General features: G+C 37.3%; 2 protein-coding genes and 1 long non-coding RNA gene across 3 annotated transcripts; 2 read left to right on the top strand and 1 right to left on the bottom strand.

Moving 5' to 3' along the window:
* The first annotated feature begins 1,661 nt into the window (after positions 1-1,661).
* LOC114532372 lies at positions 1,662-3,319 on the top strand. The gene is made up of 4 exons (XR_003687948.1): positions 1,662-1,810; positions 2,289-2,442; positions 3,032-3,129; positions 3,211-3,319. It is a non-coding gene; the product is annotated as an uncharacterized LOC114532372 (long non-coding RNA).
* A 5,475-nt stretch (positions 3,320-8,794) lies between these two features.
* LOC114533508 lies at positions 8,795-12,076 on the top strand. Its single transcript, XM_028555040.1, has 2 exons — positions 8,795-10,853; positions 11,568-12,076. Exons 1-2 carry the CDS (start codon positions 8,795-8,797, stop codon positions 12,074-12,076), a joined length of 2,568 nt encoding a protein of 855 aa, XP_028410841.1.
* A 1,500-nt stretch (positions 12,077-13,576) lies between these two features.
* Positions 13,577-14,464, bottom strand: LOC114533497. The gene has a single exon (XM_028555030.1). The coding sequence runs from the start codon at positions 14,462-14,464 to the stop codon at positions 13,577-13,579; it is 888 nt and encodes a 295-aa protein (XP_028410831.1).
* Positions 14,465-15,652: the final 1,188 nt, after the last annotated feature.

Genomic DNA, 15,652 nt, shown 5'->3' with positions numbered 1-15,652 from the left:
ATTTTTGAGATTATTGCATGCTTGCCCTTAAAGCATGTTTACAGGTGGTTAAGTGATTTGTGTAAGGCCTTTAAAACAAGAATATTAGAGTTTCTTCGAACTCTGGTGTCAAATTAATGGTTCTGATGCGGGAAGGCATTAGATAATCGGGGTTGACTTGACTTTTCAGTGAACAAATTTTAATCCGGGCAGTCAAATTTTATTCCTGTGAAATCTAAGCTTTTGAAATTGCATATTCTGCATTAAAAAAATGTTTAAAGAATCATAATTGCTTCTATTTACAAGCATTTATCGATTATCATGGATGAAATGTTTGTCATGTGAGATATCAAAAACACTTGCTTCCATTCAATACCAGTGGCTAAAATTTTGGGCTTGGAGCATATAAAAACTATTTACTTATATGTAATGGTTTCTGAATCCTTTCGGCTGCCCTCGCACCAAGTGAATAGCCTTTCTTACGTCCCGGAAGGTGTTCTAATTCATATGTGAAGGTGCTAACCTATAGGTATAGTTGATGATTAGTTCATGGTCACACCTATGGGGTGTGGGGTAAATGCCCCACCACTTGGAGTACAGGATTAATTAAAGCCTGCAAATATATATATTATATATTCTGCAAAATCCACAAATGTGTGGACATTAGTGAGCATATCTGTGAATCATCAAAACTTGGATGCATATGAAATTGGGGATATCTGTGGTGGTACCAAACTGTTGTGTTAATCACGTACGTCCTAACGATCTTTATGCAAAGTCTGATTTATAATACTTACCTTATTGTCATTGTTGTAATTACGACCTGGTCCGAGGTTCGGTGCCCTGGGTATTCGCAGCTGATTACCAAATCTTGTTGGTGGAACTTTTAGTGGTAGAAGCTCACGATCTAGCGTTGTGCCAAATGCTATAGAGGATTTTCCTTTAAAGAAATTAAGAGTATTTATCAAAGTCAACATTATTTGCAACATCTATCTCAGAATGTCAGGATTCTACTGCATAGCTCTATCAGTTTTAAACTGTTCTTTTTAGAGATCCAGTAAGGATCATCGCTTATTGATCCAGTGCTACTCCAGGAGGAAACCTAAAGTAAACTAACTTTATTTATACTGGATAGCTCTATCAGTTTTAAACTGTTCTTCCTAGAGATCCAGTAAGGATCATCGCTTATTGATCCAGTGTTACTCCAGGACCAGGAGGAAACCTAAACTAAACTAACTTTATTTATACTGGATAGCTTGATCAGTTCTAAACTGCATGTTCTTCCTAGAGGCCCAGTAAGGATCATCACTTATTGATCTAGTGTTACCACTGGAGGAAACCTAAACTAAACTAACTTTTTTTATACTGGATAGCTCTATCAGTTGATTCAGTTCTAAACTGTTCTGGTTTCGTAGAAGTTCAAGACAGATATATTGTCTTCAACGATAGCATTACTTATTAGAGATTGTTCCTACCTTCCACAGCACGGGTCATTGCTCACAGGAACTCCCGACAAAATCTTACTTCAGAGCAAAAACAAACAGTTTAGTTTTAATAATTTTACATTATAATTTTCTTCTTTATGTATAAATTGTGACAACCACGATTGTTTTTGTTGACGTTTTGTTGCTATAACAACGAAGGAACGGCGAGTTACGAAATCGATTTCCGAACGCCCGAAGATATTCCCGCGGGTTTCGTGGATTTCGCGTGTAAGCAATATGAGCGAATCTTCCAGAGATTTAAAAGCAAAGACGGTGAAGTTTTTCGCTTTTAAAACAGAGAAGAAATCACGTTTGCAAGTAGAGATCATCTCTTAACAAAGATTAAGGTAAATATTACACTCAACTACGTGGAATATCCTAAATATTCATTTTAAGCGGACTTTGTAGTTTGTAATCGGGACTCGAGAGTATTAACAATGCAAGATCGATGCATGAATCGTGCTAAACCATAGCTAAACCAAGCTTAAATACAAGGCTTACGTGGGGTTAAAAAGTTAACGGCATATATTTCGACTGGTCGCCTTCAATTTTAACAAAGCGTAAGGAAATATTGGTCTTGTAACACACATGAAGTTTGGAGAATACTTTGTTACATATTGCTGTACTAAGTCACTATGTTTAACGTTTTATTTCAGCTCTTTTGCCTTAGTGAATTGATATCAGGGTCTGCATTGATAGCAATTGTATAACTGAAGCAGCTATCCTGACAAAATATGTTATTATGAATAAATATAAGACAGTGGACTATGTGAATTCAATCTATTTAGTTTTTAACTAATATTTGTTTTTTATTTCACTATCTAGCATAGATGGGTGCAGCGAGGTCAGCACTGAGACGACGTCTGTGTGGCCCGGTGCAGATGCAAAGACAGATTGATAAAGTTTTGGATGGTCAACCTTTACTGGCACCAAAACATGAAACAACAAAAGACCTGCTTGATAGCTAGTGCAAAACAAGGTAAGGATTGTTATACTTTATTAAAAGTTTAATATGCCCTGATGCAAAACCATTTTGTCATTGTATAATGAAATAAACCTTTTAATTATCATGTTCAATGATTTTACATGTGCGTTAGTGGAAGAGTAGGTACTGTCAGGTAATGAGTTAACAAAACTATTCAGTCAGCGTCTCTTGTTAACCCATTAGCTTGCAATGCACCCAGATGTGGCCTACTTTAGTTTTTTACTCTATCTAATGTCAGATGATTTTACTCATCAGTGGAAGAGTATTGTCAGTTAATAAGTTAACAAAACTATCTGTCCGTGTCTCTTGTTAACCCATTAGCTTGCAATGCACCCAGATGTGGCCTTCTTTAGTTTTTTATTCTATCTAATGTCAGATTATTTTACTCATCAGTGGAAAAGTATTGTCAGTTAACGAGTTAACAAAACTATCTGTCAGTGTCTCTTGTTAACCCATTAGCTTGGAATGCACCCAGATGTGACCTACTGTAGTATTTTACTCTGTCTAATGCCAGATGATTTTACTCATCAGTGGAAGAGTACTGTCTTTTAATGTGTTAAAAATATCCATCTATAAAATTTAGAAAACCAAGCCATATTTTATTTACATACCAAGAGAAGTGAAGAATATCTACAGCTCTTGAAACAAATCCGAGTGGACTCTGTTGACGTTCCTGACAAGGTGAGCAGGTTTAATTTGTTTATTTCTGCTTTTGCTATGAGTGTAAAAATGTACTCACTTTTCCCATCATAATTTTTGAAGAACAACCCTCAGCCTGAAGATGAATCCTTGTTGCTGACAACACCTACAACAAGGCTTAGCACTGAGGAGTTGACATTGTTGTTTCAACAGCAAATGAAAACCCCCGATAAATGGACAGCAAAGAAAATTGCATCTCATTTTAAACTGTCTATGAATTCAGTTGAAAACTTGTTGAAATACTACAGTGATTTTAATGTTCATGTTGCCCTGAAAATTCCTGAGCCTTTGGAAGAGATTACACATTGAATATTAGCTGTTTAAGGATTATTGTATACTGGTGTAAAGTAGTATATATTTTATCAGTTCTAAACTGTTCTTCCTAGAAGTCCAGTCAGGACTGACTTTATTTATTCTGGATAGCTCTTAGCTCTAAAAGGTGTGTGACCTTTATAAATAACTAAGAAGCGCCCTGTAAATAACTAACCTTATCATTGAATAATAAAAGTTACTCAAATTTTATTTTTGTAAGTCATTGATTGTCTTTCAATAACTATGCGCAAAACATGCTAATTACTTGGCAAGATCTCCTTCAGCGTTTTATAAAGAGTTTGCCAAGTGGAAGCCTGTTATTTAAACTTCCTCGAAACGGAAATATATTTCAAAGGTTTTTGAAGTATTTTAAAGTTTGTAAAGTGGAAGTTCAATGTTAAGAATCCTGAATCCTGGATGCGACCGAGAAGGAATCGTAGTAATGCAATCAGTAAGGGAACCAAGCCGGTTCAGCTTTAATGCATATGGACAAATAACTTCCACGGGCTGCAAGCATTACATGCGTCATGCTGCATGCTGTATTTCATAACCATTCCATTCTTTTCTCAGTCACACGTGTGAGAAACTGGTTCAAAAGACTGGACAAGAATTTAGTTTTTATTAATATTTATGAAAGAATTAATGTTAACGATATTTTAGTTTAAATGTATGTATGCTATATCGCAGCTAAAAATCTTTCAAGAGTTTCATTTTTCTCCTGGTATTGTTCGTTGATGTACCCCATTTGTTTCCGATCGAAAAGTCTCTAATTTGTTTGATTACGTCAGACCGCAACTTGGATTTTTTCAAATGATATGTAAAATTTGATAAATTACACAAATTTGCTTAACCATGACGATAACGGACTGCGGGTTTCCCCGTCAAATGGATTAATTGCGGGTAGGACCTGCTCGTGTAGAAAGTGCGAAAACGAGCGTGCATTAAATTTTTTTACGGAATATATATATATATATATATATATATATATATATATATATATATATTAATATACATTGTTTTACACATGTTGTATTACGCTCACTGCGCATGCGGTTAGAGCGCTCTAGGAATTGTGTGGAGAGTCTCATCGCGAGACGTTCACCGTAAGCTTTATGCAACGCTCGCTTGTTTAAGTTTGAGCGCTCTGGTGACTCTACTATTCAATTCCAACAATGTGTAACCGTACGTCCTGTGTCCCAAGTGCAGGAGTCACCATTGCGCTCTGGTGATAGCCGGGAGGGCACATTGTTTTACACATGTATATATATATATATATATATATATATAATATATATATAATATATATATATTATTATATATATATATATATATATATAATTACATATATATTCTGTAAGAAATATAAGAAATCATTACTTACAAAATATTCAGCACCTGAGGAGCTGACAATAAAGCGAAAACGTTTGTGCAAAATTATTAGATTTAGTGTTTTTGATATGCTTTGTCTGATCTTCATTATATATATATATATATATATATATATATATATATATATATATATATATATATATATATATGAACTTGTTGTATTAATGATTTCCTCAGACATAAAATTAACTATTTATTTGTTAATATCCAAACGTTTCGCCAGTCAAGGCTTCTTCAGTGGAATGGTTAGTAGCAATATTAAGATCCTAGTGTATATACAGGTATGTACAATTAAAAATTCATAGCTTATTTCTATTCTAAACGGAAGTAATAAACATGCTAGTCATGCATTAGTGATAAGTTTTACTTAGGATAAATGTCTATTAAAATTCTATGGGTTAAAAATGGTTTCGATATATACAATTCTATATGTTAAAATCGTTCTATATACAAATTGTTTTCCCAACACAACCGTTCATAATGTCTTCAGATTGGTTTTGTATTTCATGAGCCTCTATATATCTTCGTTCTTCGTCATTTATAAGATATCTTATCACTAATTGTAGCTACCATTTCACATCCGTTTTGTTATTTCCGGTGCTTATTTTCCGGTCATATAAAATGGCCGACATTTGTAAAATTCAAGTATTTTAAATGTGTTTGTATCTATTCGCAACTGCTTTCTACGTACATCTAATCGGTTAAATTAGTAAATGGAGATAGATATTAAAATTATTTTCTTTTATATTGATGTTGATCAGTTTTCTTGTATATTTATACGGCTATCAAGTAGGACTTGATAACAGTAGAAAGCAGTTAAATTGTGGTTGTTTGGAAGCGATGTATGGATCGATGTATCAGTGAAGTAGATTGTGTATTCGGTAATTGGACGAAATAGATACGTACAAATGTCTGTACGGTCTTTGTCTGTGCATGGTGAGCGAGAAATGAGTCGAGAGATTCGAAGAGAAACTGTATCAGAGGCTGATGGCAGAGAATCTTTAGTGAGACGAAGTTCAAGACTAAAGATACCGAATAAACGTCGAGATTTAGAAGAAGATTTTGCTGAGAAAGCAAATACATTGTTTAGATCTCGAGCAGGACATATTAGTGTTTTAACGAAAATTCAAGGTGATATTGAAACAATTATGTGTGCATGCGAGGAAGCGAGTGAAGTTATGTCGAGAAAGGCAAAGTATGACGATGCTTGGCGAAAATTTGTAGACGTTCATGAACAATATATTGAATATATAAATTCTAAAGAAGAGAAAGAAAAGGCACTTCTGAGTTATGAAAGACAGAAAATAAGAAAGTTGTATTTCGATGAAGAAGTTCAGCTATGGTGTAAAAATCTTGAGTTGGAAGTAAAGGGAAGTGCAGAAGAAGTATTAAGCTCTGGTAAGAAGCAAATGGAAACAATGAAATATTCTGAAACATCTATTCGAACTGGGAAGTCGTCAAATTTATCAAGAAAGGAAGAGAAGTTGGCTATAGCGAGGCTGAAAGTTACGCAGTTGAGAAAGCAGCAACAGCTCGAAAGGAAAATGACTGAATTGAAATTTGAAAAGGAAATGATGGAAGCACAGATGGAAGAAGAGCTTGCAGCGGTAAGTCTTAGTTATGAGCCAAACGATGAGGAAGAACAGAAGTTAGATCAAGATGAAAGAGACAGTTTACATCTTATAGACGGTGCTATAGACAAGACTGGTTTAAATCCAGTGAATCATATATTAACTAGTAAAGTTGAGAGCGACACAAATAATTTTCAAAAGGAACTTTCTACATCTAGAAGGCTGAAGGATGAAGAAGTAAATCAGAGTACATTATTTCCAACACTTAATCAGAAGCAAGGTGTTGCAGGATATTATGTAGCACCTAACATTGATACTATTGGATCCATTAATCAAGCAATCCTAATGCATCATAGCCAAAACCTGCAGCAGATGGATCAAGGCATTGCTTTGAAAGAAAGGTTTCGGCCGCCAGTGACAACGCCAGCAAATGACACTTGGAGTCAAGAAGTACAAGTTGCGACCGAAACAGATATTGGACAGCTGTGGCCACCAGGAGATTTAGCTGGAAATCAAAAGGTAACTAATCGACCGATTGGCCAGTTAATCGAACAGTCTCAACCACCGGAGCTAATAACAACTTCCTATCCGTCTCATGCAACACAATTACCCCAACGACGCATTGATCGTGATGTAGAAACTTTACCAATGATGATGACTACAGGCGAAGAAGTGGTACGAGCGTTACGTCAGGTTGTTTCAACACCGAAGCTTGAGTATATGCATTTCGATGGAGATCCAGTGAACTATATTTCCTTCATGCATAATTTTGAGACCTGTTTGGAGAAAGATAATCCCGGAAATTCGCGACGATTACAACTTCTAATTCAGCATTGTACTGGCAAGGCTCGTGAGGCATTCGAAAGCTGTGTTAATCTACCTGAAGAACATAGTTATCGGGTTGCCAAAGAGACTTTACGTGAAAACTTTGGGAAACCTCATATCATCGCTCGGGCTCACATAAAGAAGTTGGAAAATTTGGCTCCCTTAAAACAAGCCAATGGTGAAAGTTTACTGGAGTTTGCAAGATATCTTGAAGTTGCTAACAGAACTTTAGCAGGTATGGGATCTGAGTACACTGAGGAACTAGATCATGTTAATACGTTGAAATTGCTAAATCGAAAGTTACCTGGATTCATGAGAGTGAAGTGGACAGAACGAGCGGGAGAGATCATCGAATGTGGATTAAGACCGAAGTTTATACATTTTCTTCAGTTTGTCAAACGACGAGCGATACTTGTGAACAATGAATTCGGGGAAGATCTTGTGAACTTTTCATTGGATAAGAGTGGAAAATCGAAGAATAGAGATTTCCAAGGACGATTTAGTCAACGAAGTATATCATTTGTGGCAAAAGATGGTGGTGACAAGGAGGAGCGGGATGATGTTTTTGCAACTCGCGGGAAATGTCCTATGTGCTTTGGGGAATTTGGAGATGTGATAAGTTTCGAAGCCTGCCTTATCAAGAGAAAAAGAAATTGGTACAAGCGAGAGTTCTTTGTTTCAAGTGTTTATGTAATGGACATCTTGCAAAACAATGTCAAAAAACTCATTTTAAATGTCAAGTTCAAGGATGTGAGAAAGAACATAACACATTACTACACCCCACAGGGACACGTCCTTTGAATCAAGGAGAAATTAGAACAAAGAATCAAGTATCAAGAGGTACGAACACAGACGTTGACTCAGAAGGGGCAACAACCCAACAAGAGAGGGCTAAAATTACTTCTACAATTGGAGTCGGCGAAAGGGTTTGCTTAAGCGTGATCCCAGTAAAAGTTAAGGCGATGGGAGGAGGCGGACCAACAGTCAAGACTTATGCCTTATTGGACAGCGGTTCCGAGGTAACACTTTGTCATGAACGATTGAAGAGGAAGCTTGGTGTAAGTGGGGCAGAGTTGGATTTTACGCTATCAGGCATAACTGGAGCAACAAGAATGAAAAGTGAATTGATCGATATAACAGTTACTTCCATGAACAATGGCACATCAGTGAATTTATCAAATGTTCGTACTGTAACTGAAATTCCAATTTCGGGAAGCTGTATTGCAAGGGAAGAAGATGTTAGGTCCTGGTCTCATTTAAAGGACATCAATTTACACGAGTTAAAAGTTGATGATGTGATGTTGGTAATTGGCCTACAGGAAAAGCCTTCTCTGTTCATACCGGTAGAATACAGAATTGGTGGCGAGAATGAACCTATAGGCGTCCGATATAACCTAGGATGGACGGTAATAGGCCCTGCTCGTGGACAAAAAGACAAGGAAGTTTGTTCGACTAATTTCGTGCGTACAGTAGATAAATCATGTATCACCAAAGAAAACGAACTTCACCATCTGTTTCCTTTTTGTAAATTCGACGAGAATGTAAAAGCTATGGATCGACAAACCGTGAATCTTTTGAATGAAGGCAATAGTGATTTGATTGTGGAGCAGCATACGGGAAATGTACAAGACTTGTGTCCATGGGAGATTGAAGTCGAACGCCAACGTCAGAATGATGATCTTAACCGACAGCTTGAAAGTTTATGGAAAACGGACTTCGCAGGTTCTCTCGTTGACAACAAGGCATGTAATTCGATTGAAGACAGGAAGGCATTGAAAATAATGGAAACAACTTTGACAATGGTACATGGCCACTTCCAAGTTGCCCTACCTTGGAGATATAATCCACCTTATTTGCCAAATAATAAGGTTGTGGCATCACGCAGAGTCTTCTACTTGAAGAAAAGGTTGATGAAGGATGAGAGTCTGCGCATAAAATATCGAGAGACGATGAATAACTATATTAGCGACGGGCATGCTGAAAAGATCCCAGAAGAAGAATTGAACCCAGACGATAGACCTGTTTGGTATGTACCACATCATCCTGTTGTGCACCCTCTCAAACCGGGAAAAGTAAGAGTAGTTTATGATTGCGCAGCTACGTATAAAGGGACATCGTTAAATCAGCAGTTGATGTCTGGTCCTGATCAGACAAATCAATTACTCGGAGTCCTAATTCGTTTTAGACAAGAGAGAATTGGATTGGTCGCTGACGTAGAAGCTATGTTCCACCAAGTATTAGTAGAGCCAAAGGATCGAGATGTATTAAGATTCTTATGGTGGCCAGACGCAGACCTGTCTAAAGAGTTGCAAGAATACCGAATGGTGAAACACCTCTTCGGCGCTACGTCGTCGCTTAGTGTCGCCAATTTTTGTCTACGAAAAACAGCAGAGTTAAACAGTGAAGAATTTGATGACGTCACAATAGAGACAGTGAAACGAAATATGTATGTGGATGACCTGCTCAAATCTACCAATACTACAGATAAAGCTATCAGGCTAGTTCAACAGTTGAGAGAATTACTTCAGAAGGGTGGATTTCGATTGACAAAATGGTTTAGCAATGATAAACTGGTGTTGGCGACAGTTCCTGAATCTGAACGAACGAAGTCAATGATCAATTTAAAGGGAGATCGGCTGCCAACTGAGAATACCCTTGGGTTAAAATGGAATTCAGATGAAGATGCATTTGTGTGGACGATAACAGAAAAGATGTTGCAGTTCACCAGAGAAAAATCAATAACGCGTAGAGGCATGGTGTCGGCGATTTATTCGTTCTTCGATCCGTTAGGACTAATCGCCCCCTTTGTCATGAAAGCCAAACTCCTATTGCAAGTCCTCAGCAGAAAACAAATCAGCTGGGACGATCCTTTGCCAGGGAATGAGCTTGCACAATGGACTCGTTGGTTACAAGATATTCCCAAATTGCAAGAAGTAAAGATCAGTCGTTGTTTCATACCACTGAGTTTCAGTGAAATCAAGGTTGTGCAACTACACCTATTTTCAGATGCTTCACGAGTAGGGTATGCAGCGGTGGCATACCTTCGTCTTGAAGAAGCAAGTGGTAATGTACACATCGCGTTTGTTATGGGCAAGTCGAGGCTGGCACCGTTACGTGAAATAAGTATTCCACGGCTGGAGTTAACTGCCGCTGTCCTCTCAGTAAGATTATCCACCATAATTCGTGAAGAATTAGACATGTCGATACAGAAAACGTATTATTGGACGGACTCGATGTCGGTGTTGAAGTGCATAAATAATCAAACAAAACGATCTCATACATTTGAATCAAATCGTTTAACAGTGATTCATAGCGAAACCGATCCGTCCGAATGGAATTATGTCAATCGAGAAGACAACCCCGCTGATGATGGTTCGAAAGGAATGAGGCTGAATGTCATGATACAAAATGATCGTTGGTTAGCAGGTCCCACGTTTCTTAAGGAAAGCGAGAGTGAATGGCCTCGTCTCCAAGGAATACCAAGTTTGAATGATGAAGATCCACAAGTTAGGAAGGAAATTCAGATTTATACAGCCTCTCTCCAAAGCAACGGTTTGGATGATTTAATCTCATTCTACTCGGACTGGTGGAAGTTAAAGCGAGCAGTGGGTTGGTGGTTACGCTACAAGCAATACCTTCAATACAAGATTAAACAGAGAGATATTGCAGGACCACCTGAATATCCAACGAAATACTTTGCGTATTTAACTCTGGGGGAATTAGAAGCAGCAGAAAGAGAGATTCTAAAGCGTGTCCAGCGCACTGCGTTTCCGACTGTGTTTCAGTTATTATCTAAGTCCGGGTGTCCAGTATCCATAACGAAGAAGATGCTTCGAAAAGCGGGAACATCAATACATCAGCTAAGTCCGGTTCTGAAAGACGGTTTGCTACGAGTTGGAGGAAGACTGGGTTATACCCAAATTGACGATCGAGCAAAACACCCCTTTATCCTTCCTTACAAACACCACTTAACGACCATGATTATTCGTCACTACCATAGAATTGTGGGTCATATGGGTCAAGAATTAGTTCTTTCTTCTTTGAGACAAGAGTTTTGGGTCATCAAAGGAAGATCTGCTGTTCGACGTGTGATAAAGTATTGTGTTGACTGCCAACGAAGAAAGGCTAAATTGTTAGATCAGTATATGGCTAACCTACCAAAAGATCGGATAACTCCCGATAAGCCACCATTCACGTATGTCGGTACAGATTATTTTGGGCCCTTACAAGTAAAAGTAAAAAGATCACGTTGCAAGCGCTACGGATGCATTTTCACCTGCTTAACAACGCGTGCGGTTCATGTTGAGATAACACATTCATTAGATACGGATTCGATGATAAATGCACTTCGTAGGTTTATTTGCATTCGTGGTTGCCCTGAATTACTAAGAAGTGATCGTGGTACAAACTTCGTTTGTGGAAATAAGGAGCTGAATCAAGCAATGGAAGATTGGAATCAGCTTAAAATTAATGAATTTTGCACCCAACGAAAGATTGAATGGATTTTCAATGCACCTGCAGCCAGTCACATGAATGGCGCTACGGAGAGAATGATCAGATCTGTTCGACAAATACTAAAGGCTATTTTGAAGGAGCAAATTGTAACGGATGAAGTTCTGCTGACAGTAATGGCAGAAGTGGTGAATATCTTGAACTCAAGGCTGCTGACACGGAATAGCAACGATCCCTTTGACGAAGAGCCCATAACACCCAACCACTTATTACACCTACGACCAACGACGGCAATACCCCCGGGATTATTTGGTAAAGAAGACATGAACTCCAAACGTGCGTGGAGACAGGCACAGTATTTGGCAGGATTGTTCTGGTGAAGATGGACAAAAGAATATCTTCCAACCTTGCTTGAAAGAAAGAAATGGTCCGTGCCAAGAAGAAATATGAAAGTAGGTGATCTTGTCCTATTGGCAGACGAGACATTCCCAAGAGGACAATGGCCCCTTGGATTAATTACCGAAGTTTTGACGAGTCGCGATGGATATGTTCGTACTGTTCGCGTAAAAACCAGTTCATCTGTGGCAACGAAAGCTAAGCGACAACGAAAAGGAGAATATAAAGTCGGTTCGACTATCTTGACACGACCAGTCCACAAGTTATGTTTTTTGGAAATGGAGAATTGTTATGAACTTGAGAAATGAACTTGCATAATGTTATAGAGTAGCTATACTTTAAGTAAATAGTATGATGACTATTTAGGGGTCGGTGTAGCTACCATTTCACATCCGTTTTGTTATTTCCGGAGCTTATTTTCCGGTCATATAAAATGGCCGACATTTGTAAAATTCAAGTATTTTAAATGTGTTTGTATCTATTCGCAACTGCTTTCTACGTACATCTAATCGGTTAAATTAGTAAATGGAGATAGATATTAAAATTATTTTCCTTTATATTGATGTTGATCAGTTTTCTTGTATATTTATACGGCTATCAAGTAGGTTGAATAACACTAATGCATGACTAGCATGTTTATTACTTCCGTTTAGAATAGAAATAAGCTATGAATTTTTAATTGTACATACCTGTATATACACTAGGATCTTAATATTGCTACTAACCATTCCACTGAAGAAGCCTTGACCGGCGAAACGTTTGGATATTAACAAATAAATAGTTAATTTTATGTCTGAGGAAATCATTAATACAACAAGTTCATAATATACCAGACATGTTCCACAAGCACCTTCATATATATTATAATATTATTAACCCATAAAATTAACGTATGCAGTACAATCACGTGATCGATATTTACGTATTTATATATATTTCCAGGTGACAACCTTAATGATAATTACTGTATATAAATATATATATATATATAATATATATAAAATATATATATATATATACTCATAGACCAGAGTAACTACATTTCAAAGCGACCCATGACAATTTAAGGTAAAATTATACCGGTTAAGGTAATTGTGCTAGACTGATGGTGCAGTTACACACTTACACCTTGCAACTTTCCTTGCAACTTGCAAGGGAATTCTAATTTTGAGGGATGTTACTTTGTAAACAGTTTTTGAAATGCTAAGAAAAAGATACCAGATCGTAAGAAATGTTCGTATTTGACAACTTTAGATTCCTCAGGAGTAGAATTGCATTGCAAGTCTCAAGGAAAATTGCAGATTGTAACACCACCTTGAATGTTTTGCTCGATCCAAATTTCTGATACTGAACTCAATTTTCTAACAGTATTGTCATTGAACTGAGAATTGACTGGTCATTCACTGAATACGTATTTTGTCGTTCGCACCTGTCATGACCACATGAAGTCTCCAGGTTTTGTTCTTGGGAATATCGATGTGAAATTAAAGACCAGTGCTCAAATGTAGCGACAGTTTATCTGCATCGCAGTCTAGGATTAGTTTCATCGTGTCGCCTTCCTTAGTAACATTTACCAAAGTACTGTCTTTTGTAAATGTCCCTTCTTTCCGCATTCCCTGAGCGCCACTTGACCCGAGTGACCAACCATTTGAGCCAGGGCAATCACATGAAAATTTATTAGGTGGTTGAAAATCGCCTTCCAATATTCCAATAAACACCCAAAAGTTATCTAAAAGCGACTCCAACTTCAACTTCATATCCACACTTTTTTGCCGGTGAATATTTTCACCAAGAACATATTCATGTCCACTATTTCCATCATGAACTGCGACTTTCCCGTCTTCCTCAAGAGTGACTCCTGGGCCGTGCAAGTTGAATTTCTCGTCAAACACAATTTCAGTTGGGAAGATTTCATCACTCAAGCAAAGATACTTGACAAGAATGTTGAAATTCCTCACTTGATCCTCGGGAATCTTTGGAATTTTGTTCGGATTCTCAAGAGTCGAAATCCTTTTCGCTCGGAGATAATCCAAAATAATGGCAACAAATTGTGGATTAAAATCAAAGAATACAGCGCCATCATGGTCGCGCTCTAAACTATCTTCCCAGCGACCGCTAAACATTTTAGCGAACAAGGAACCTTCAACCTGACAGAGAGTTGATCTTTTGGTTGTAAATTTTTGTCCACCAACGTTCAGATGAAGGATATCATCGTCTCTGACTGCCGAGGCTTGCATTCGTTTCTTCTCTTCGTTAAACGCTTCGACTTCCGCCCTCATCATTGTCCTCTCAGCTTCGATAATTTCGTCAAATTCGTTCTTAAATCGCTTCATTAACTCGTTGAATTTCGTCAATAAGTCTTTACTGCTCATTTTGACTCGTTATCAACGCAGTAGAAATGACTTTCAGCTCCGAAAAGAACGAAAACACTGTTTTAAAGACACGTAACGGTGTAACCAGAAATTTGACTTCGTGCTGGTAAAGAATTTACAAGGCTACGCGATAGAGTTTTGACGTTTGCAATATAAATCGTACGATAGCTAAAGCGTCAGCAGAACTGGTGAAACATCAACTTGGGTATTTCCAGACTCGAAGGCCATTCTCAGGTTAGTTGCTCCGTCGCGTGATCAATTTACGTGTTTTTCGTTTTTCGTTGGAATAAAATACAGGTTTAATTAGAACACTTTGCTGCGACGGGTAAAGTTAAAGTATATGCATAGCGAAGTATTGTGTGCATGGGTTTAATCATGCTTTGAATGAAAAACAATCACTTTTTCTCACAGCTTACTGCAGCGTGGCTTTTATTTTGAAACTACAGGGTGTCTGAGAAAAAGTTCACTTTTCAAATTCTAATTCGTTTCGATAAATACATCGCAACAAATTGTCCGTTACTGCATGACATGAGGAATTGTTATTTGAACTTAATTTGAACGAATTTATCTAAGTTACCGCGTCCTTTGGGTCTTTCTAGTCCTCATTCGGCCAAGGCAATGTAAACTTTATTTAAAACACAAGAATATGCTTATTTACATTTCAAAAGGATAAAATTTTTAAACACTATAGGTATAATTAAAATGCACTGCTTTTTTGTGTAATTGCCATGACGCGAATTCTTTATTTAAGTTCATACATTGCTAGTTTCAACATCATGGGCAGCCTTAATATACGTGATGATTTGAGAAATTTTTCAGCAATTTGTCAACATAATATAAAGTGACACATTACCGCACTATGTTGACAATTTGCCCGAAATATTTCTCGCGTTCAAAATATCACGTAATCGCTTGTGTAGGAGAATTATTATGCCAACTAAATTTACTAAGTACTAACTCCCCAGACGAATAGACATCGTTTTTGCCAAGTACAACCCATGCAGTTATAGATTAGAAAAAAAATTATTTATCACTTTCAACAAAAAATGGTACTAAATTGAATTATTTTTATAATGTACGTGTTTTGCTCTAATCCAAAATCTAACCCTGCTACCTTTTGTTGGAACGTTTGAAGTTTATTTGCAACATCTTTTAATCGCAAGAATATCCAAAATCTCGACCTTCAAA

This window comes from Dendronephthya gigantea, unplaced genomic scaffold, assembly GCF_004324835.1.
Source record: "Dendronephthya gigantea isolate DGI-Jeju-01 unplaced genomic scaffold, DenGig_1.0 000002F, whole genome shotgun sequence".
In the NCBI taxonomy this organism is placed as follows: Eukaryota; Metazoa; Cnidaria; class Anthozoa; order Malacalcyonacea; family Nephtheidae; genus Dendronephthya; species Dendronephthya gigantea.
The sequence above is the reverse complement of the archived record's forward strand: the minus strand, read 5'-3'. Positions and strand labels throughout refer to the sequence as shown.

Bases quoted from the DNA above. Each gene is read 5' to 3' on its own strand.
- LOC114533497 (XM_028555030.1), bottom strand. From the start codon at position 14,464: ATGAGCAGTAAAGACTTATTGACGAAATTCAACGAGTTAATGAAGCGA.
- LOC114533508 (XM_028555040.1), top strand. From the start codon at position 8,795: ATGGATCGACAAACCGTGAATCTTTTGAATGAAGGCAATAGTGATTTG. The intron at 10,854-11,567 runs GTTGGTGGTTAC...CACATTCATTAG, and splicing joins GAAGTTAAAGCGAGCAGTGG to ATACGGATTCGATGATAAAT.